Consider the following 25529-nt stretch of genomic DNA (forward strand, 5'->3'; position numbering starts at 1 on the left):
GTACTGTAACAGACTCTTAAATTCCATATTCAACTCCCTCTTTTTATAGCGAGAAGAAAAGTGTAGGTAAGGGGATTGGAATTGGCAGGGGTGGGCGGACGCCGGAGGGAGTTAACCAGAGAAAAGCTGCATCATTCTTTCATCTGTGCCTGGGCGGTGGACGTCTCACCACGGAGTACAATGGCTCAGATACCTTGATTGCCTGCAGTCCCCGTGAGGCACAAAGGTGGAACTGCTTATGGTCTCCTGGGGTCAAGGTGGGTCATACCTTCAGTTCCTGAAACAATAGCTTTTTACATGCATTGATTACTAAGCTATTACCTAATGCTAGTTTTTCCAAAATTTGAGTCCTCCATCACTAGCAGCTTTGGTGGAAGAGCCAAGATTAGTTATATAACCAGCATTAATGCATGCCATGAAGAAATGAAAAAGATTAAGGACAACACAGGATGTCTTCATTTATTTAAGTAACTTTTTCTCCCAGGGCTGGTCTTAAAGTGTCATTTAAAACTGGAAAAAGCCTTAACTGATGTGGCTCAGTGGCTTGAGCACAGGCCTAAGAACCAAAGGGGCGCAGCTTTGTTTCCCATCCATGAAGGGCACATGCCTGGATTGCAGACCTGGTCCCCAGCGAAGGCTGCGTGATATGCATCCACACATTGATGTTTTCTATCCCTTTTTCCCTCTCCTTCCCTTCTAAAAATAGTATCTTTAAAAAGAAGAAATAATAGTTAAGAGTTGATAGCTACTTTAACCCGAGACACCATTTTTTAGATTTTTATAATCATCTTTGCTGTTGGGACTTGAGCCACATGGCAAGTCTTCCTTCTCCTTTTAAAAAATGATACTAGACAGTCACTACTGTACCAGCAACACTGACTTGAATATATCTGCAAGTCATCTCGTGAGAAAAGGAAAAGCTGTAAGTTCTCGTAAAATTTCTATTGTTCTAATCAGAAATTACATGCTTCCCTGTATTTACATGGTCCAGCCATTCAAATCCCCATAAAAGTAGCTGATGCTCCAATGGTACAAGATTCATGACCATGTAAGATGTTACTTGTGTAATTGTGTACTTGTTTTCTTTACACAAAAGTATGTCATGTCACACATCTTCCTTTTTTCCACTTGATGCATCTTGAAGATGTTTCCGTATACTGTAGTATTCAACTCATCCATCCTTTATTGGTCACACGGGCTGTTTTGATCTTCTATTTAAACAATGCTGCATAAATCTGAAACTCACTTTGGAAACTGTTAAAATTTCCCAATGTAATTTTGAATTCTCATTTTCATATGTCATGTTAAGCTCAAAGGATAATGATGACCTACCCTACTGAAATGACAATTTCCTCAAATGTTTGTCAATTATTTTTAAAAATTGTTAAAAAACTATCTTCATAGACCTTAAAGATCTTTTCATACTGAACTCATATTTCTTTTACACTAAGCTGCTCACATCCTTCATGCTTACAAAAAATCACACACAATCTTCTCTACTATCTTTAGATATTGACCTTCCGAATTGTGAGCAGTTGCAATCTTGAATACTCACCACATTTTTCTTGTTAGTCTACAAAACTTGATTCAAATGTCCATTGTCTTATGGTTTGGATTTGCTACCACGCCCAGGAAGGCCTCACAGTTCCTAGTACTATGGTTTCAACTTCCCTTACTCAATTAACTTGATTTTTCTGGTTTAAGTCATGAAACATTACTCCAGTGCCATTTAAAGAATAATCTTTCTCTAATAAAACATTTCATTTTTACCCAGAATTCCCAAATCCATTAGGGTATTTCTCTTAACATCTGTAGCACTGATCTTTCTCATTATATACCAGAACCATAGCTTTACATTTTTACTTCTAGAAATTGTGATTGCTATTGTAAATGGGGTCCATTCTTCAAGGTATCACCTGGTTATTTTGCCATTTTGCTGGTTTCAGTGTATTTATTACTCTTGTACCAACTGATCTGGATGAATTTCACTTTTGAGGCTTTAGTTTTATGTAAATATATACCATGTTTTCACAAACACTACATTTCACTACTTCCTTATATGACTCAGTTCCACAATTCCTAGTGTCATAAAGGTTAAAATGCTGACAGATACGCAGCGAGTAAAAATACGGGTAAGATAAGCATGAATTTCAGAACACTGGTTGCTTCTGAAGAGGAGGGGAGTTAAAATGGAAAAGTGCAGTGCTTTCAACTCCTATGTTGTTAAAAACTTCAAGGACACATGCCCAAAGGGTACCATCTGTTAAATCAAGATGGCTGTGGTTGAACGATTGTTCATTACAAAAGTCCAGGTACTTTTGTCAATCCCTGAAGTACCTCTTGTCAAAAACAGGGCTTATAATCATTTTTCACTCATCTGTCTTCTAGCATTCTATAATTTTTATCTCAAAATAATCAATTTGGATATGGACAAAAAGAGAGATTTCACTAACTTTGGCAAGTCCCTAATGTTTCCTCCCCCCACCCCTTGTACATCTTAGAAATTACCTCACTTATCTGCTTAAAATAAATACAGCAAAGTTCTGGTCAAATAACAACCATGTAACTCCTTGTCTGCATGGTATACACTGGGCGTTACAGAGTCTATATACAAGTACAGGTTCCTTCTGTTTATGAATTTCTTATTTCAATTCAGAACTTCCATTTCCAATTTTGGGAATCTTTTGTTCAGCTCGAAGTTAATGCCTGTATCTCAACTGTATAGCTTGTACTTTTAATTACAGAGACAAGTAATTATAATGAGGTGTCAAATCTTCACTGATATTGACTAGCTAACCTATAAAGGACAAGATGGCAGAACTCCCATTCCATTAAAAATAATTACTGTCAACACTCTTTCCTGAAGAAACAGTAAATGGATGTCTCTGAAGTTGTAATCAGTATCTTTCAGCTCTCATGTTTTCTAATTCTACAGAAATGGTTATGCCATTCCTCTCTGAAAAAGAATTTAATGTTATAAAAAAACAGACAAAAGACAATCCAAGTACAATTTTTTAATAAAGATAATTACAAAAGATGGAAAAATCAGCTCAGAAAGGCCAATTACTTCTTTAATAGATCAGTTTTTGACATAATAACTCACATCAATTTTAAATACTATCACATAAAGCATGGTGGAAAAAAGAAATTTTGCTTCATAATTAGGAACTCACACTAAAACTTGCCAAGTAAAACAAAAACAAAAACAAAAAAAGCCATTTTGAAAATAAATACAGTCCATGCCAAAGTAGTATAAAATGAAGCCAGAAGTCTTCAAAAAGGAAACATTTTTCTTTCCAATATTTTCTCATTTTTTAATGTTCTCTGAAATTGGAGAGACTGTCAAATTCAAGGGTTGCTGAGCTGTTCTGATTTGGCTCTGTTAAAAAAGGCAACATGAAATATTAAAACTGTATAATCTCAGTTTAAATACAGGTCCTGCACACTCATGCCAAGAAACATGTAAGCTGATAATACTGCCCTAATATCTGGAGTACTTAATATCTGGAGTACTATCTTAGTATTTCTAGTAGTTTTATAATCTTTTTCAAGTTATCCTATAAAGCCTAGCACAAAATTATATGTGCCCAAGCAGTTAAATAAGCTTTCTGACAATAAAAATCATATGTTTTTTTTAAAAAAACTGTTATGCTAGTCCAAGTCCAGTTTCTTAAATATACCCATCTCACAACAGCAAGAAATCCTATACATAGATAAGCACCACGAAAAACCATTAAGTGCCTGTACAAAAATTAATAGCAAAAAAAGGTGTCAGATAAATTATGTAAAAGAATATAAACTATTCAGTTACAACACTGATTAGTACTGATCTTCATGATTTTTTTAAGGCAAGCTCTATCAATGACAGATGGGCAGCTAAACAAATGACACATAAACTGATGGTTAAGATGGCATATGTTGTCTTTATGTGCCAACATACTAAAATTCAGAGCATCTCATATAAATAACTGGTATTCTCAGGCTCAGCCTAGTACCTCTAAAAAGAATACATACCCAAGTAATTGTGTCTATTATTTGTATAGTACATAAAAATGACTAGATAAGTAATATAATTTACCCTTTGGTATCTGTTTTTTCACCACTATTATCCTTGGATTTATCTTCTTCCTTAACGTCTATAAACAAAAATTAGAAGAGATTAAAACCTATTTTGAAATATAAATAACTTCTGAAATATAACAATTTTAAAGTATACCTTACTTATAAAGTATAAAAAGCTGTCATATATAATCTTACCATTTATGAATTCAGTAACTGAATAGGCTTTGTGTTAGGTGCTACGCTAAATGACAGAGGTTCATGGTATCAATATAATAACATAGTCCTTGTCCTCTTAGAAGGTTTGCTTCTGTGGGATCACTGTATTACAGATGGTGTATGTGCTATGAAGTTAATCCAAGAGACATGAACACAGCATTAGGCAATCAGGAGAGGTTACACAAAGTGGCATTTAAAAGTTTCCTGAAGAATGGCTCTTGGGTGAAAAAGGGGAGAAATATCTTAAACAGAGGGAAAGCTTAAAAGAAATTTGACAAAACGGCCTAGCCAGTCTGGCTCAGTTAGTTGGGCATCATTCTGAAGGGTGAGGGGTTGCTGGATGATTTCCAGCAGAGGCCTGGGTTGCAGGATCAGACCCCCGGCTGGGACGCATGAGAGGTAACCAACAGATGTTTCTCTCTCTCTCTTCCCCTCTCTCTAAAAATACACAAAATCTTTTTAAAAATATTAAAAAACCAAAAACCAAAAAAGAACTTTGATACGAGAAGGAATTAGCAGGTTGGTGGGAAGAACTGAGACCAATGTGACTGGAGTACTGTTGGAAGAGGGGAGAATTAGGTAAGATGAGCCCAAAGACACAGGAAAGGCTAAATCCTATTGTTTATATCATTTGTTTTTAACCCTCATTATAAATACTGAAACTTTAATATAATAACAGAAATGAAATGGTAGGAGTAATGGTAGTAATTCAAGAATGCTAAAAAAAAATTTGCCCGAACGTTCTTTTATTTTTTTAAATTGAAATTACTCCTATTAAGTTTAATGTTTTTGTTTTCTAAAGAGAGGGGAAGGGAAAGAGTAAAAAAGGGAGGAAAACTTCTAGTGGTTGCCTCTCACATGCCCCCGACTAGAGACCTGGCCCGCAACCCAGGCATGTGCCCTGACTGGGAATTGAACCAGCCATGTTTTGTTTCACAGGTTGGCATTTGATCCACCAAGCAACACAAACCAGGGCTGAATATTTTCTTTAAATAAGCAAATACACCAAACTGTGAGGCAAGGACCTAATAATAAAGATATTATAAATTATAAATATTGCTTGTTAAGCATTCTACAGACATTTCAGAGGATTGGTCTCAGCTAGAATACAAACATGTGGCAACATGGACATTAACATTTGTTTTGACTTCTGGCTTTATTCTGGATATGTAAACTTAAAAAGTCAAAAACAGAACTGGGGAAGGAAAGAAAAGGAACAGCCCCAAATTAAATTTTTTAAAAAGTTTCCTATGGTAATATTTTATCTGTAGACCAAAGGATTTTAACAATTACAAAGCCGTATAAGAATATTAAAAATCATTTTTTTAAAGTTAAGAAAGTATCAATATCAGCAATACAACTGTGGAGGAGCTAAAATTAATCTAGTACCAGGTCATTAAGCCAGATCAAAAGGTACTGTCATTTTTAGCTAATACAACAATGAAAGACAAACACCCTAGTGTGTCCACTTTCCCATTTGGAAGAAAAAAAGATTTGAAAAAGAGAAGAAACACAAAAAAAAGGACAGATAAGACAACACACTGACAGTAAGGAAAAAGGAAAAATACTAGAAAAATCCTACAGCTAAAGCTCAAGTCCTCCTTACCTCAATCACAACTAGAATTTCTGGATGTCAATCACAACAGAAGAGCATACTGAAGCCATAATTGTAATACATTGGGAAGTTAAAATTTTAAAATTGGAGACAACAGTACATAGTGGAGTAAATCCACAAGTGAAAGAATGGAACTAGGTATGTCAAGATATGGTATGAAGATCTCCTTCCTATCTTTCCTTAGTTTTTGTTTTCTTCAAACAATTTCTGAAAAAAGTCTATTCTCTGAGCTTTTCCAAAATGATCAAACTGTTCTAAGGATAACGCAACTCTTCTTGTGTTTTATTCACAGCAAATAAACTTCAGGGATTTAAAAATTATCTTAAATTTTAGTTTTACTCGCAGACTGTAAATGAATCTATAACCACTTGTCTTCTCCCTTACCCAATCTGTATCATAGTACAGCGTTCACTAAGTTAAGCCCATATAAACCAAGAGAAGGCAATAAGGTTTCCTATGTTATAAAAGCAAATGTGATTAATAACATTTAGATAGCTCTAAATAAAAGACAGTTAAGAACTAAGCATCACTTACATGGGAAAAAGTCATGTAGCACCCTACACCTCCAATATTGTCTAATTGACCTGGGGATCTCATAAAAGCAGAGCAGTTCACTTTTTTAAAAAATTACAATTTTAAAACACATTTACCAGGAAAAAAAAAAACTCACCTGCTTTTTTATCCTCTGTTTCCTTCTTGTCTTCCTCAATTCGAGCTTTCTTTGCTCCTTTCTTATGATCAGCCACATTTCTACGACCTCCTTCTCCTTCATCCTCTGAATCTGAGAATTCTTCATCACAAGCTATCCGTTTATCTGATGCTCGAACTGAAATATAAAAATTTTTACAGGTTTGACAAAAGTAGTCATAAGTTTTACAATCATTAGAGCATGCTCTTGTACAAGGGTATTAATCAGCCACTACATTTAAAGGTACAGAATAACAGATACTTAGTGATTTTAAGATTAGAACTGAATGCATAGTTTGCTAAATTCTAAAATTTAGCTTTGATATAGGAATAATTCAAAGAAACATGAAAAATATTTGGGGACCTCAAAAAACACTTTACAGAGAAAAAACCTGTTCTAATAGGAAGCAAGGATGACGTCAAAAAGTAACCTTTTATTCAGAGCTGAGAGGGGAAGTAGACAAAATAAATATACCGTTATACCAAGTAAGTCAATTTCTATACCAACAGCATACCATTAGGCTGTAAATCTAGTGCTTCTACTAAGGGAAATGAGACCACAGAATCAAACAGAAAGTCCTTCAGACTACTCAACTCACTCTAAAGAAATGCTTTATTTTCCAGTTTCTACCCAAATATACATAAGAGGGTAGTTTTTGGAAACGTCTGATCTCTCTCTCTCTCTCTCTCTCTCTCTCTCTCACACACACACACACACACACACACACGTATGTATGTGTATATATATTCATTTAACTGAAATTGCTGACACTCAAATCAGTCTCAAGTTAAACTATTTAAGATTAAAAATGGAAAAGAGACAAAAATAATAGCATGCCAGTGAAACACAACCCACTGTGTTCTTGGGCAACTAAAACCTTCAGTTTGCAGTGTTATCTTAATAAACCAGTAAAACGTAATAGAATACACATCCAGACATTATCTTACTAGAAATTCTCTTGTCCGGATCTTCTCCATCTTCATCTCCACTGTCTTCATGAACAGCATCTTCTGGAATAGCTTGCATTTGGACACCAGGTGCATGAGGTAACATGCGTAAATTTTCAAATAATCGCTGTCTAAATTACACACATACAGTTATTAGACAAAATTCATTTTCTTTCAAGTTCCTTTTAAATGTTAAGAGGAAACATTAGACCAAAAATTTCATCTTTTATTTAGCTAACCTATGACTAAGTAACAAATTCACTGATTCTTTATATATTATGAACCCATTTAATCCTCAAAATTTACATTATAGGTACTATTTCTCCCCCCATTATTTCATTGGTAAGGAAATATAAGCCTAAAGGCAAATTAACTTACCAAATGTCATGGAGCTAGTACATGGTAGAGAAAACACAAATCCAGGCCTGTGTACTACCATGTCTCTCTAAACACTTCATTCTTTGAGACAAAGCTTTGAAATGTTTTAATGAAAATACATTTCACTTTCATTTAAAGCAAGGGTATAAATGTACAGTACCCCTTGCAAATTAAAAACTGATTTTAACTGAGAGATTAAAATATTTTTGAGCTACGAAGCCCATATATTTTCCATTATGTTAAAAAATTAAAGAAATCAATAATCTTACGGCTTCAAATGCTTTTGAAAACGACAAAAGAATTATAAATAAAGCTAAAACAACTTACTGCACTTGGTATTCTAAAGGTTCTTAAAGCTACAGCAAATACGTATGAAAACAATTCACTGATGTCTTACTTTATCTTTTCCATATATTCTGGAGTGTTCTGGTTTGTCATATTTGAAGGACTAATATGCAGTTTGAAGTCTGGTCCAAAGTATTCAAAGTAATCATTATAGGGCAATTCTATTAAAAACAATGAAATAAAGTTAAATATTGTAAGCTCAGTTTTCACCCAAATCCATGCATAAAAACCCAGATTCAAGTTGAGAAATATTTCCAAAGAAAATTTTTAAAAGTGAACATAAAGTGAATTAATTAGCTGACTGCTCTCCTATTCACGTGGTTTTAAAATCTAATCATCCATCCATCCATCCATCTCTATACATTGACAGTTCATTCAAAAAAGGTATCATAATATGAATACTTACCATTGGGAATCTCACAATCAAGGGCAACTGCAGTCTCATATGTCCAACAGCGAGCAACGTTACGAATTGTGTATCCACCTCCCCCAAGCATCAGTAATGGTAAATTGAAAGTTTTTACAACTTCTACACATTTAGCATGACCTACGACAAAGAGATGTGGGTGGCAATAAGTGTGCATTGTTATAGCTGAAAAATAAAATTTTAAAAAGATAGCAAAACACACAAATGAAATTTTAACCAAAACAGCTTTTCTAAATAACATGTAAAAATTTCAAGAAATTTCTAGTCTGAGACTTTTTATCAAAGCACCTTTCACAATGGTACACAAAATTCAGTAAGACAAACTGGTTATTTTAGCAGGTGTTCCTGATAGAAAAGTCAAATATACACCTATATTAAGATTAAAATGTAAACATGACACTTTTATTAAAACACAGGAAGATGTTATGTGACATGAAGATGTTCTCTTCATGTGAGACCACATGGGGGAAATAAATCAAGTAACAATAAACATTATGCACAATGGAAGACTAACAATTTTTAATTGTAGGTTATCTTTAGGTAGTGGTATTATGGATAATTTTCTTATCTAAAGATTATAAAATTAGTACCTATTACTATTAAAAACTTCAACAAATTTTTATGAGTATAAATTTGAATATAAAGTAAACCTAATATAAAAACATAGTATTTCCCTTTGCTAAATGTCATAATTTAATCAATTACAAGTTATTAATAACTTTTTAGAATATTATCATTCAGGACTTAAGTCAATCTTTAAATAAAGAAAAAGATCCTTCAATTACAGAATAAAGCCACGCCTGTTAAAAAAATATTTGGAAAGATAAACTGCATAAAACTCCATCATCCGAAGTTATTTTTTAGAAAACGATCCCTTTCAACTCCCTCTGAGTTAAAGTTTAGTAATCTTGTTTCTTATAATTATATACTGTGAGTATCTTAAGTATTCTTCAGTATTTTATTTTATAATTCACAACCCAATTTTTATTACTGCTATTAGAAAAACATGGCTTTCTTATAACAGGTAGTAACCACTTGGGTGTTTTTAAAGACAAAACATGAAGTTACCTTACAGATTCCTTTGTATGAATAGTTGGCTAAACAAAGAAATTTACTTTTCAAAACCTCATAAAAGTGACTATAAAGGGATTTTTTTAAAGGCTAAAATCTATAAAAATGAAGACTGAGACAGAACACAACTGTAACAACATAAATGAAGGCAGGAAGGAAACAAACAAGAAGTAACTGACTTTAGCAGACTTGAGAAATCTGAATGGCAGTGGAAAAAGTTAACACTCAAGTTTAAGATTTGGGATTACAAATCTCCTTATATGCTTGATACAAATGAAATCCTTCCTATCAGTTAAAAAATATATATGTTATTATAAGAATAAAATGCTGCAGTTTATAATTATTAAAGTATGAAAGCATTGAGAACTTTCAAGGACATAAGCAGAAAAACTGACAGTTAATACTTAAGAGTAGATTCAGTAGATAATTTTTGGGAGATCATATGAATTTTGAGGCAAAAGATGGTTATCAACACATAAGTTCAATAATATAAAACAACTGCTATTTGGGTATCATTAACCTACCAAGAGAGGGGGTAACTAAAGTATAGTTCAACCTGAAAAAGCAGAATAATAATAGATCATACCATAACTAATGCTGCCTGGTATGGTAGCAAGTATTAACATCAAAAAGCCTTTAATGTCTATATTTAGTTATTTAATTACATTTAGGCAATAGTCATTCTCGGAAAAGTTCTATTTGAGAGACAACTCTTCACATCTGTGAGAGAATTCAAAGCAGAACATCAACTAGTTACCAAAAATATCACAAGGAAAACAACTCCAAAATCATGTAGAATATCCATGATGATTTTTTTAAATATGTATTTTATTGATTATGCTATTACAGTTATCTCATGTTTTCCCTCCCCTTTATTTCCCCCCCTTAGTTCATGTTCATGGGTTGTACATTTAAGTTCTTTGGCTTCTCCACTTCCTATACTTAACCTCACCCTGCCTATTTTGTACCTACTATTTATGCTACTTATTCCCTGTACCTTTTCCCCCATTCTACCCCTTCCACCTCCCGTTTTACTATTCATAGTTTTGATCTTTTTCTTAGATAAATCCCTTTAACATTTCATATAATAAGGGTTTGGTGATGATGAACTCCTTTAACTTGACCTTATCTGGGAAGCACTTTATCTGCCCTTTCATTCTAAATGATAGCTTTGCTAGATAGAGTAGTCTTAGATGTAGGTCCTTGTTTTTCATGACTTTGAAAACTTCTTGCCAGCCCCTTCTGACCTGCAAGGTTTCTTTTGAGAAATCAGCTGACAGTATTACGGGAACTCCTTTGTAGATAACTGTCTCCTTTTCTCTTGCTGCTTTTAAGATTCTCTCCTTGTCTTTAATCTTGGGTAATGTAATTATGATGTTTCTTGCTGTGTGCTTCCTTGGGTCCAACTTCTTTTGAGACTCTCACAGCTTCCTGGATCTCCTAGAGGTCTATTTCCTTGGCCAGATTGGGGAAGTTCTCCATTATTTTTTCAAATAAGTTTTCAATTTCTTGCTCTTCCTCTTCGCCTTCTGGCATCCCTATGATTTGGATGTTGGATCGTTTAAAGTTGTCCTGGGGTTCCTAAGCCCCACCTCATTTTTTTTTGAATTCCTGTTTCTTCATTCTGCTCTGGTTGAATGTTTATCTCTTCCTTCTGCTCCAAATCATTGATTTGAGCCCCGGTTTCCTTCCCTTCACTGTTGGTTCCCTGTATATTTCTCTGTATTTTACTTTGCATAGCCTTCACTTTTTCCTCAATTTTGCAACCATATTCAACCGATTCCATAATCATCCAGATTACCACTCTTTTGAACTGTGCATCTGAGAGGTTGGCTTTCTCTTCATTGCTTAGTTCTATTTTTGGAGCTTTGATTCTTTCTTTCATTTGGGCAATATTTCTTTGTCTCAGCAAACCTGTTACACTGGAAGGGGCGGAGCCTTAGGTATTCACCAGGGTGAGGCAACCCAAGTTTCTGCATTGTGACACTGTCCGTGGGGGAGTGGTCCGAGAGGGAACAATGCTGCTTGCTGGGCTCTCACTGGCTTTCAGTCACTTCCACTGCTACCCATAAGCAAATTGGGCCCTTCTAATGCTGATTCCCATGTGGGTAGGTGGGTGGGTTTGTGCACATTTCAGGACCCTGTGAGTCCCTCCAGCAGACTCTTCTGTGAAGCTGGGAGTTTCTCCCCACTGCTGCAACCCCCACATATTTTCACAGCCAGAGGTTTTTGAGGCTTTCCTTTCCTGCACTAGAACCCTGGATTGTGCAATCTCGCTCCCAAGCTGTTCCTCCCAGTTTATCCTCTCACAAATGTGGGATTGTTTGGTCCTCCAGCAGGTGCCTTACCACACGTCCTCTCTATCCTGGCTGCCCGTCTCCACAGTCTGAATTGTTTCTTCTTTAGCTCCTTCGCTATCAGACTTCCATACAGTTCAATTTTCTGGCAGTTCTGGTTATTTTTTATTTTTAAATTTGCTGTTGTCCTTTTGGTTGTGCAAGGAGGCAGTGTATCTACCTATGCCTCCACCTTGGCCAGAAGTCGCAACGATTTTAAAAACTGATAAGGTAAAATTTCAGTTATTCCCTAGAAGTTCATTCCATAATGGTCATTTTTTTACTTTGGTTTGGATTTCTATCATACGTTGATTTCAACACCTGATCAATTTAAGTGTTGGAATTAATGTAATCTTCTAACCACCCACACACCTTTTCTCAGGAAGCCACTTGAAAATGTGTTCCACCAAACAAGAGACAAAATTATGAGGGAGACAGAGAAAACAGCAACCAGGAGAGCCAACACATCAGGGAAGCAAAGAGCAGCTTACTTCAACCATGTCTAGAGAGGATATTCACCCAAATAGGACCAGATCAAAAAAAGAGTTCTTCAAGAAGGTTAAACTGATAGGATACTTGATGCAGCTGAACAGACGAAGATACTTAGAAACTAGCCATTTAGGAATACATAGAGAAAATTAAGTAAATGAAAAATTGGACAAGAGCAAGTTGTCCAATAAAGAAAAACTGATAAGCTGAAATGTACTTTAACATTATTGATGATGCTGTCAACACTGAATACCATAACCAAAGTCCTGTTATAAACACCAGATTATAATTGTAAAAATGGGAGACACAGGATTAGAAGGGTGTGTGCCTATTGGGAATAAAGTGAAAAGCGAAATTTCTTTTCATAATAGGAAGTGAACAGACAGGCTAAAATGAACAATTAAAAGTAACAAAGTTTGCGTATTATTTAGAAAGATACAAGGACCAAAAGAATCAACCAAAAATGCTGAAAACAGAATTGTCCTGGCTAAGACAGCGACAAGCAATATAAAATTATTCATGTATAAATGTAGACATAAACTTGATAATATAAAAATAGACTTGAACACAACCTTACTGGAACAAGATTAACAGTAGTTGTGGGACTATCACCCTTTATTTTTATTTTTAAAATTTTTATTTTTTTGATTTTGATGGGGAAGAAGAGAGGGAGGGAAAGAAGGAGGAGGAAGAGAGGCGGAGAGAGAAACATCAATTTGTTGTTCATTTGTTTATGCATTCCACTGGTTGATTCTTCCATATGCCCTGACCAGGAATCAAACCTGCAACCTTGGTATATTGGGTGGATGCTCTAACCAACTGAGTTCCTTGGCTAGGGCTCATATCACCCTTTAAATTGCTTACCTTTGACCGTCAGATTGAAACAACCAAGTCGATCACCAGATAGTGAGTCTGCACCACACTGTAATACCACAGCACTAGGTTGATACATCTCCATCACTTTTGAGATAATCTATGTACAAGATAACAGATGTTATTATCTCTAATAAGATTTTCAAATTCATTTTGATTTTTAAAATAATAATACTTACAGGCTTAAATATCTGCCCATATGACTCGTCATCTATACCATCTCTCATTGGAAAGTTGACAGCATAGTATTTGCCTTTTCCTGCACCAATATCCTAAAATAGAAAGTTAAATAGGTCTTAGAGAATATTTCATAATAAAAAGTTTGACATATTTATTAAAAACATTTTAGAGAGATTAAAAGAGCAGGTAATAAGAACTAGTTCTGATTTCATCATGTAGCTGGAGAAGGGAAATAACACAGAATAGAGTAAGTGCATATGTTAACATTTATAAACTGCTTATAAAGCTGAAAGGAACCTATAATGATTATTTTGGGGAGTTAAACAGGTAAAGGAAATATAAAGTTATATATTACATTAGCCTAAGAAATTCATCATAAACAGAGTAAGAAAATGTTATGAGTAAAACTATAGAAAATAATATGGAGCCAAAGAACCCTGAGGGACAACTGTCTCTAATACAAAGTCCCTCTTGTGGCTCATAACCTGGCATGAATTTACGTATGATTAAAGAAAAGCCCAGATTTTCTTGAGGTTTTAATAGCTTCAGACTGAAGTATCAATTATCTGTTCTTCAGGCTTGAAATACAATTTTTTTCTACTTGTTGATTAAGTACCACTCTAGGCATTTAATACCTCTCAAAAGAAGCAAAGGGGAGAAAGTTGATGGCTGGGTTCCAGCCACACACACACACACACACACACACACACACAATACATACATATATATTTATTTGTGTATGTAATGCATGTGTGCACATAAGAATCTTTCTGTGTGTGTAGATATATGGATATATACACACACATATATGTATATATTCCTACAAGATATGGGATAGGAAACATTTCCACAAAACAGTGCTTTAAGACCACCAAAAGACTGGACTGGGCAGACTGATTCTTTGTGTTTTAAATTATAATATTTCAATAAATGTGAATCTTTAGGATTAACATTTTGTATTTCCTTTCTCTCTCATGGAATGATTTTAGCTTGAATTCATTTTTTTGAAAAGCATCTTTTATCCTTCAATATTAGTGTGATTATGGCCCAACATTCCTTTTATTGAATTTACAGGGGTGACACTGGTCAACAAAATTATACAGTTTTCAGGTACACAATTTTACAGCATATCATCTGTACACTGCAGTGTGTTTACCACCCTAAATGATCCAACTTTCGATGAAGAAAAAGCAAGAGGAATTACACCCATATGCTTTTTCTTAAAGAAATCTAAATTTTTGTATGTAACTAAATAAAAACTATATAAATGTAGATAAACTACTGTGAATCTAGACCCCTGCACTAAAAACACAGTTGGAATATACTCGACATCAAGTATGGGGGTGGGGTGCGGGGAGTGTATGTGCTAAAAACACCTGGAATTTATTTATAAAAAATTGTGTGTCCATTCTTAAATGTAAAAAAATGTGTTTTTATTCTTACACGTTGAAACTTCAGTCACCTTCAATGTACTCCCCATTTCACGCAGAATACCTATCGAGATGGTTTTTCCACTGCTCAAAAAGTGTTTGAACTCGTCAATTTTGATGCCTTTTAGGGCTTTTGCTGTTTTTAGTTTCCCCTCTTCCATATTAGCAAAACCTTTTCCTTTGAGGACTTTTTTCATCCAGGGAAACAAAAAAAACTCACTTTGGGTGAGCTCAGGTGAATAGGGAGGGTGGGGCATAGGGGTCATGCCATTTTCAGTCAAAAACTGCTGAACACTCAGTGTGATGTAGGCAGGTATGTTCATAAATCATGAAATGGGCAAATGCGTTGAGTCTTTAAAAAAGAAAATTCACTGAGGCCGAACGCAGTCTCTCATAACAACGTCAGCTGGTACAGAGATTCATATGGGTTCTTAGAACCCTCACCGAGTGGGGAAAGCCTTTACTAAAAGGGGCCTGTCCTCCAGAAGTTAACTCTGTTTTTTTTTTTGCAGTCCCCCTCCTTCTACAGTAAGTTGATCAGCAGTTACCACACTAGGCTGGCAACTAAGAGCCATTGTCCTTGTTGGACCAAACTTTATCCCTTTCATTCTTACTCCACAACCGCTACTTTTATCACACCTTTGTTTCTATTATTCCACCTAGACACTACTGAGCCAATAAATGCAACCAGGGTTTTAACAATGACCTAAGCTAAAAGTAGCCTATCTTTCTGATCTACAATAAATTATCATGTAAAAAAGGGAATGTTCATGAAAATAACACCCAAAGATAGACTTAAGTTTCACAAAAATCCAAATACAACTACATATACAATCTAATGTTCGATTTAGTTTCCTTAAAAAATTTGGGGGACACCATATAATATCCAAAAGGAAGAAAGTATGATGGCTTTTATGTAGTGAGTATAAAATCTTAGTGAGGAAGAGATGTTCACAGTCATTCTCAAATTTTTTAAAACATGCATTTCCAACAACTTTAAATAATCAAAAGAATACTGTCAAAAATTAAGAGACACCCCCACATTTGCCATTTCTGAGATTAATTAGAATTACTACAAAGACACTATCCTTCCTTAAGCTTAAAGCTGAGAAGCCTTTTTACCCCCTTAATTTCTATAGGGCTGCAATGACTGTAAGCAAATGAGTTCTACTGCTTTAGAGCAATGGTTCTCAAACGTGAGTGTGCAGAATAACCCAGAGTTTCTGGACCTGACAATATGTGCTTCTAACAAGTTCCCAGCAGATGCTGATTTTTGCTAGTTTAAGGATCATACTTTGAGAACCACCGGGTGGGTCTATAAAATAAAACCAAGTGGGTCCATAAAATAAAATAAAGGCATCAAGGGAACTAATTGGCAAGGAACTGAAAATATAAATTTGCAATTTTAAAAGCCACATAACTGAAAATGAAATGAATTAAATAATTAACCTATTTATATAAGTAAAAAAAAGGTTTTACCACCACAACTATTACTGAAAAAACATCACCTTGTGGAGAAATAGTCACCCATTTACAGAATACTTTAAGGCCATATTAAACTTACAGTTGCTAAATAAACTGTAACGATGTATCAATTTGAAAAAAGAACTTTAACAGAATAGTTTAGAATTAATGTTAAATGCTATACTAAGATAAATGTTCCATATAATCCAGGCTGAATTAAAAACAGCTGTTTACATTTCTGAATTAAACTTCAACATGTATATGGTTTAGTTAAAAACAAACAAAACAAACAAACAAAAAAAAACAACTAGTGAAGCAGAAAGAACATCAGGAAGTTCGCGACAGGATTTAACCAGCGGTTTTTACATTCATAAAATACAAGAGTACCAAATCAAAGAAGAAAACAGACACATAATAAAAATAAATGCACTTAATGTAGGAGGCAAACAAGGTAAATGATGGTATTTCTCTATCTACAACAAATTTCCTAAGCCTAAGAAAAAAAGATATTAAAATTAGACCTATTAAATCAAGGCCAATCATAAAAGGAGGGCAGTGTAAGAACCTAAAAGACTCATTAGTCAATTATTTTATTCTACCAACTTTCTAATCAATACCAACGTCGGCTACCAGTAAGTACATTCTGAAGGGTCAGACTATGCACATCAAGAAAACAGCTGCATGCTTTGTTGATGTTCAAAGACATTTACTTAACCTAAAATAGTTGAGCAAAAGAAATGTCCTTAAGTTCTCATTAAACTCTGCTTATCTGGGTGGCGGGGGGGCACAGTTAAGGGGTGGAGGAATTGAGCAAAAAGGAAAAAGGACTCATGGACATGGGCAAGAGTATGGTGATTGCTGCTGGGAGGGGTGTATAAGGGAGCTAAATGGTAATGGAAAAAATACAATAAAGATTAAGTTTTTTTTCAAAGTTTGCTTATACTAAGGAAAACAGAGTTCTAGCAGATGTTATAGCATATAAAATGATTCAATTCTGCATATAAGCTTCAAATTAGTGACTTAGGAAAAATATTAGTTTAAGCACAGGATTATTAGCCTCCTAAATTAATCTCAAATTTATCCAGACAGAATTTTGTCTTACCCGTAAATCCCCTGTTCCAGGAAAGTATTCCCCATATTTATGGAATGATACAGTCATTACACGATCTGTTGTATAAAAAGCTTCTTCAACACCATCACCATGATGGATATCAATATCAATATATAAGACTCTCTGATGATACCTGAAAAGAAAGCCATACTAAGTTATTTAAAAGTTTTAATATAGGAAGAACCACAATGGACTTTTGAGCTCTTGAATTCCAGAATGCTTAATCCCTTTTCTTACTTTAATTCCACCCTAAGAGATCATTCAAACATCTGAACTTACAATTTGACCCTCAGACCTTTAAATCCTCACTTTAGGCTCTATCTAGGTGAGAAATATACTTGCTGTGAAATTTGTCCTTTTCTATGTGCTTTAAAAACATAGTAAGTATGAGTTTTTTTATATTAACAACTGAACATTATGCCATTTTTAAGACTGTTACTTTAAAACATCTCTCTAGTAAATATTCAATCTTATAAAACAGGGTTTGGCAAGCTCTAGTCCACAGTCCAAATTTGGCCAATGGCCTCTTTTGTACAGCCTTTGAGATAAGAAGTTTTTACATTTTTTAAACGATTGAAAAATAAAATCGAAACAAGCAAATTTTATGATATGTAATGAAAAAATGATACTAAAATTGCAATGCCCATAAACAAAATGTTATTGAAACATGGCCATACTCATTTGTTTATGTACTGTCTAGGGCTTCTTCTGTGCTTCAACTGCAGAGTTGAGTTGTGATGACAGAAACCACATGTGATACTCTTACCAATTCAGAGTGCTGCTTGGAACACTACAAATCCCAGTAATGCAGTTATAACTCCAATGCATTTTAAGAGCTACATGTATCACAAACTGTGACATCTTATTACCAGTGCATACCCATGTCAAAACAAGAAAAAAGGAAAAAGAACCTCCAATATCATCTTTTCAAGCACAGTGAAGTGAGAATTATTACTGAATTAGATGGCAGAGCACTGTATTTAGTTTACAATGATACTATAGCTGTGTAAAAAGATAATAATATAAACTGACATTACCAGACTAGGTACTCAAGAACATTCTTAACTCAAAGGAAAGCAATATTCAGAAACCTTAGGACATAAAAAACAGAGTATCGCATCATAGCACAATTTCTTCATAAAAATAAAGCTGTGAGCAAAAAGTTTGAGTGGCTTATAAACTATTTAACCAACAGTCAATTAAATCATGTTTGGTTGCACCAATTTAAGAAATGTGTTCAGAAAAATAAAATTAAGCTTGTTTAAGACTATTAGCATGTAAACAAGAACTGTTGCTCAGAGATGAAGACATGGTACCAACATCAATAGTGAATTAAAAACAAGGCAAAATTTCAAGTCGTTTTCCTGGGTTCTTAATTAGTCAACTGACACGGCCCAGTTGTTGATTTGAGGAGTCAAGACAAAACTTTGACTGAAAAATCAGCCTCTATAAATAGTATGTGTGGAATAACTACAAGCAACACATTCAAAAGTGAGAAAACACTGATTCACTGCAATATGAAGTGGGATCTGCTCAGATGTGTTACAACTGCTAATGGTTAAAAAAAAAAAAAAAAAATCTAACTTAGTAACTCCAAATTCACATGTACCTTTATAGAGATCTCGCTCAAGCAGTAGTCAAGGACAACTTTAACTCCTTTAGCAACTCAAGAGATAACATTATTCATTTTTAGAGAACAGAGAGCCCCATTCTACTGAAGCTAGGCTGTTATCAACATTTAATTCAATAGGTAACCAAATTTTCTTTAACACAGGTTTCAAGTATTTGCCATCAAAAGTTAAAACTTACAAAATTTTAGAACTTACACTTCCCAAGGTCATGTCATATCTCATTACTTGAAACTGTAACTCAAATCTAAATTGCCAAACTACTGCTAATATTTTTTAAAAGGGTATCTAATGGGAGTTTTAGACATTTATTATGCATTTCTCATTCTTAACAATCCAAGAGTTGGGCAAATTTCCTATTATTTCTACAATGATGTATAATAAACCCATCAAAGATTCACCATTAACTATTTTCAACCTGTTTACTTGATGTCTTTTTAAAAAGCTGTATTTTTATTGCTTTAATTAAACTACTTTTTCACAGGAAAAATATCAACACAAATTAACTTACTTTAGTAATTCAAGGATGGCAAGCACAATATCATTAACATAACAGAATCCTGATGCTTCTGATTTCTTAGCATGATGCAATCCTCCAGCCCAATTAACAGCCATATCAGTTTGTTGTCGGTTTAACTTCACAGCCCCAGCTAAGAATCAAGATGGGATAGATTTTTTAAATGTTTTAAATTAGAAATTAACATACCTAGACAAAAGACCTATAGGAAAGGGTATGCCATACGTAAACCAAGACTTTTTATAAAAGGCAAGAATCATTGTTCAGAACTCTAATAGTCAGCAATTTCTCCTTAGATAAATATGATCCTACAGTTGCAATGATTAAATAAGAGCATATATAGAAAGTGGTAGCAACAATGGTAGCTAGAAGAGAGGAAGGAAAAAGAAGTCTGTACGTGAATGGAATTGCAGTAAGAAACTGAAAAGTAAAAAACAAACGCAAAAAAAAAAAAAAACACCTAACCTTCGAGTGATTATGATCATAAAACATGGGGGACTTTTGCTAAACAAATAACCCAAAAGAGACACACAAAGTGTAAATCCATTTTAAGTCTAACCGAATCAGGATACTTACCAACTGACCCACCAGTTGAGAGCTGGCAAAACTCAAAGAGTCCATCAAACACTGGACAATCTTCTCCAACGTTAACTGTGAAAGATGATTTCATTGATTTCAATCCATTCTGTGAATTACTAAAAGCCTTTTCTTACATATACTTTTTTTATTTGATGCAACCATAAAACATACACGTATCATAGTACTAATATAAAGTTTGCAACTTAAAAATATAATTTATCATTTTATCCAATATAACTAAAGTGTTATATCAGAAATACCACTACCAAATCTCACCAGGATTATTTGTGGATTATCTCTGCTCTATTAACAAGAAATCAAAATCTCTCAAAATATAAAAGTTATTAGGTTTTATTACATTAAATTATGGACTTAAAATTTTCTAGGCATTTCTCAAACATACAATAAATTGAGATTCTATAAGTAACTTCAATTGCTGTATAATTTACTCTAAAAAAAAAAAATCAAAAACAAAAAACCTACTAACTGGACAGAACATCCGTAACTGCAATGTATTTTTAGCAAGTACTAAAAAGATGTAACAGTTGGTTGCCTATGCCCATGGTTAACAGTGATCTTCAAAGATGTTAAGAATTAACTAGGTTCATGACAGCCAAGATATAGAAGGGGTACTGTAAGGCACAAGGAAACAAAACATACAGATACATGACACATCAAAACATATTAGTTCCTTCATACTGAGCAAATTAAAGGGATCTGGGTGTGCATGCGTAACACATTCTCAGGTTGTCCCCACCCCCCGAATTATAACCTCCTTCAGTAAGTCATACTTCTATATATAGCTTTGTACACCCTTAATTTTATTAGAACCATAGTGAATAAATTTTAGTTTCTTACTGCTCAGATATGATCATAATCTTCATACAACTCAGTATTATGTACGTTTTAAATCAATCTTGTTAATTCATTTGCCCTAGGGCTACTCATGACCTCTTAATCTAAGCCTGAATATCCACTGGGGGGGGGGGGGAAAAGATAGATCTATTTTATTTACATTATAGCACTTTATTAAATAAAATATACAATAGAAATTATATGAAATTCTACGAATAAGATTTCTCACAACTACACTCAATTTATTATTACTTAACTGTTCATTTTTAAAAATCATCACTGAAGTCCATCAATAAAAACAGTGATGAGAATGTTATCCAGTTATCAAGCTTTAACAGACACTGGCCCAATCATTTTAGGGTAAAAGTTTGCATTCCACCTTCAAACCAACTAATCTGTAGTAATACACTTTTTCGTAAGAGAATGTTATGTAAAAGAATATTAAAATCTTCATTAATATCAGAACACAGGGAAGTAACAGAGTACATGTATTACATTCCAGATTAACTAAACCACCCAAACAGAAGATAAGAGGTATATACACCAAGGTAAGGTCAACCAAAGTATAGTCATATTTTTAAAGCAGCAGAGTGCGCGCTCCCTACTAATAGCCATTATCCTGAAGTCAACATGGGAACAAAACAAAGGGTAGAGGAACATCCAAATAGCCCTTTGGCAGTTTAGCAGATCAAAAGGCTTCAGTAGGCTGTTCTTAAAAGTGCTTTAATATTTTTACATTAACCTTTCGCATCAATAATAATTAAAACAGTATTTTAGGTCAGGAAAAATACATAGATATGGGTAACTTGAATTATAAGCTTCTAAAAATACTGATTTATATACTTAATACTAATAGATACTTTTAACACAGAAACATACATCTCTGCATCTGCTTGCTATACTCAGACATGTTATCTGGTCTTATTGAACGTAGAAATTTGATATACTCATCACTGTGATATTTTGTCATTTCTTCAGCAGTCGCTTTATGGGGCCTCTGTGAAGAAAAATAAATGTTAGAAATGTTGAATTACAACTGGTTATATCAGAGTTATCAAACATAAAGTGCACAATTTTCTCTAACAGTCCTCTCAAAAGAACTAGGTCTTCCAAAACAAAACAAATTCCAAGCTAATTCATACGTCTTTAAAAGCATTACACAGGTCTAACACAAATTATGACTTAATCACTTTTTCAGTAGAAATGGGTCAGCCCTCATTAAAATCAAATCCACTTCATAAACGCTTTCTCTTTCCATCATATACTTGCTCTGTACCCACTGATTTTATCAATGACCTTCCAGAATGCAGCTCATTCTGCATTTTAAGTCTTCGTTCACAATTTCTTCCTTTTCCTTTGCCTAGCCAAATCACCTTTGTTCTGAAGAGCCCAGTTGCATTTATGTATGACACACTTCTTCCCCAATGGTTTCTGACTGAAAGTCTAATCCATCTCCTCTTCTTCTCTAAATGTCTACACCCAAAGAAAAAAAACTCACATATTCCCTAATACTGTTCACTGCTCAAGACTTTCTTTTCTCCCCAAAGAGGTAAGAATTTTTGTGTCATGTATCTGTCTGTATACACTTTCATCTTTATCTACAAAAACATTTAAGGCAGTTGTTGTATCTTATGTTATTCTGTACTCTGCATATCCACTGACAGTGTTCTGTATACCAATAAATATATGTAGGATCAATTTTCTGGGTAATTCTTTTGTAAGAGTCCCAAATCAACTCTTCAGCAGCATAGACAGGCCAACAAATATTGCAACAAAAATATTTGGTATGTCAAATAAAGTTAGTCTCCAGAAATGTAAAAACCTGTGGTAGGGAAAACCATTTTTAAAATTGTTGCAGGAAACAGAAAAACAGAAGTACAGGTCTCACACTCTCAGTTTTCTCCGAATAAAATAAAAAGTTAAGTTTTGATTTTCTTTCAGACCTTTTCATCCGTTAAACGCCCTCCATCAAAGGGAATAATAAAGTTTCATAGTAGTTAAAAAAAAAAAAGAGTGTTAAGTATTTACTAAAACATATACTCACATATATTTCCATTTTCCTATATAGGCCATAATTTAGCAGCAAATTATGGGTCATGCGGATTCTATGAGGTTTCATAGGATGGCCTTGTCCATAGTAGTAATTTCCAATATCACCTAAAATAGAACAGAGACAAACTAAACAATACAAACAAGAGAATCTTCATGAACTATGTAAATTTATGTAGGTTCACTATTAAGAAGGCAATTACCACCTAAACAAGATTTATTTAAAATCTTAAAATAATGGTATTAGATTTTGCAACTTTCAAATTATATTAGAAAACCAAGATACTATTATGCACACTTCTATATGCCGTTCACTCACTTAATACATGGTTTATTTACAGATTAAAACAAACAAGTTTTTCTGATTTATAGCTTACTAAAATTTCTTATTTAAGAGCCCAAATGAAATACTCTTTACTCACTTACATAGTTTTTGTTCCTTAAAATGATACTCCCTTAGTGTTCGTTGGTAAGTTCAAATGCTTAAAGCAAATTCTGAGTCTCATTAGTATGATTTTAAAAGTTTACAGCAAATATTACTTCTTAGATGATTTACAATTATCCCCAAAATCCCTTCTAGTTAGTATTATGGGGACTGAAATACTTTATACTCTTATCACAGTCAATAAGGGAAACTTTAATAACAAATTTGGATCCTAAACAAAAATTATGCACTGATGATATACTTATGACATTTTTCAAGGTATTAAGGGTATGTATTTTTGTCTTCTTCACCACTAAAGTTGTAATTCCTAGCCTTTTTGTAACATTTTATACCCCAATATCTTAAGATTTTTTAAAATAAACACCATAATCCCATATAATTTCAATAAAATCAATACTTTTAGGTAAAGCTTTAGTGTTTCTGTAATTAAGTTTTAAGGAAGCCTCCTACACACATATATTATTTTTCTAATGTAATGGGCACTTTTTACAATAGCGTTTATTAGAAATTACTTTCAGTAGTAATTCTAGTTTTAAATGAGCGGCTCCAAAATTTTGTTAGGATAGCCAACCCGATTTTAAAGGCCTGAAGTCATTCATTTCAGCATGGGTTTACATAATCAATGCTAAGGACAAATAATGCCATTTACTCACCTTCAGGATAAAAAAAAAAACCTTTCAAAATCCTGCCTAAACACATACCTTTTTTTGTTTAGTGGAAACTAAGAACTCAAAAAACCCCTCTCTTCCATATATATAATAGTCCAGGATGAGTGTTCATTTTTATTAACATACTTGTGCCTAATATTACTACCTGATTTTGTTGTTATACCTCTAATTTATGTAACATTTCATTTTCAAAACAAGTTCCTTCTGAAAACAATTTATATATGCATGGTCATAAGGAAAGCTACCTTTCTTAAAACAGGTGCTGACAACAAAGCTAAAGCTAAGGCAATACAGACAAGTAACAATGCAGAACTATAGGGATATGTAACATGATTGTGCATTTATCACAATTCAGTGGCTGGAAGTGTGGGAAACAATCTACCTTTCAAGGAAATCTGCTATAAAGCTCTGTTCTGGATGGGGCAGTACATATAGTTCTTTCAAAGCAGCCTGATCTCAATGAATTCTTATATATGGAAAGCCCACTTGAGTTACAAAGCACCATGTACACAAATTAGTGCAAGGAGGGTTATTTTTAAGTTACCATCACCACCAAAGAAAATTATGAGAGAAGAATAAACTCTAGTCTTCACATAACTTCTACCTGCCTTTGTGTAAACATTACCAAGATGAACTGTTTCTAACACTACTATGTCTTAAAATCAAATCCTCTAGCTATGAACATACTGAATATCCACTGAAAAGCCACCAGCAATCTAATATGGGAAAGATCCCAATAATCTGTATAAAAGAGACAGTATAGTTGTGATTTCTCAGCAAGCATGTTTGGAAAGAAAAAGATGATAGCAGTTATTAGCATTTACTGAGTGCTTACTAGGAAGCAGTATTATGCACACATCACATGTATTTTTTGTTAATATTCCCAACCACCCTATGATGTAGTAATTATTTTTACTGTTCCTATTTTATAACAGGGCAGAAGGGTTAGATGCAGACAAGTCACGTAATACTGCCAAGTCACAAAGCTAACAAGGAGAGGAGCAAGATTCAAACTTAGGCAGGGCAACTCAGCCAATCTTCTTAAGTAATAGCTATGGGGAGAGCAATGGTACAGTCACTAGAAAGAAATCATAGGGAGAAACCTGACACAAAAAAAGACATGTAAAATACAGTATTTTAATAAGAAATCATCTCT

The 25529-nt window shown here is 33.9% G+C and overlaps 1 protein-coding gene across 1 annotated transcript in view; it reads right to left on the reverse strand.

Annotated features, from left to right (window-relative positions):
- Positions 1–3042: 3042 nt before the first annotated feature.
- Positions 3043–25529, reverse strand: part of HDAC2 (histone deacetylase 2) — a 30097-nt gene continuing 7610 nt past the window's right edge. The window contains exons 2-14 of the mRNA XM_054569848.1: positions 23256–23368; positions 22091–22208; positions 20354–20428; positions 19772–19910; positions 17624–17765; positions 13627–13719; positions 13439–13547; positions 8658–8798; positions 8304–8412; positions 7529–7659; positions 6564–6719; positions 4079–4136; positions 3043–3379 (exon numbers count right to left, since the gene is read on the reverse strand). Of these exons, the coding sequence (XP_054425823.1) occupies positions 3349–3379; positions 4079–4136; positions 6564–6719; positions 7529–7659; positions 8304–8412; positions 8658–8798; positions 13439–13547; positions 13627–13719; positions 17624–17765; positions 19772–19910; positions 20354–20428; positions 22091–22208; positions 23256–23368 (1415 nt within the window). The 3' untranslated portion in view covers positions 3043–3348. The remainder of the gene's footprint in view (positions 3380–4078; positions 4137–6563; positions 6720–7528; positions 7660–8303; positions 8413–8657; positions 8799–13438; positions 13548–13626; positions 13720–17623; positions 17766–19771; positions 19911–20353; positions 20429–22090; positions 22209–23255; positions 23369–25529) is intronic.

This window comes from Pteronotus mesoamericanus, unplaced genomic scaffold (genome assembly GCF_021234165.1).
Source record: "Pteronotus mesoamericanus isolate MK-2021 breed Mesoamerican mustached bat unplaced genomic scaffold, CSHL_Meso_final contig_20, whole genome shotgun sequence".
In the NCBI taxonomy this organism is placed as follows: Eukaryota; Metazoa; Chordata; class Mammalia; order Chiroptera; family Mormoopidae; genus Pteronotus; species Pteronotus mesoamericanus.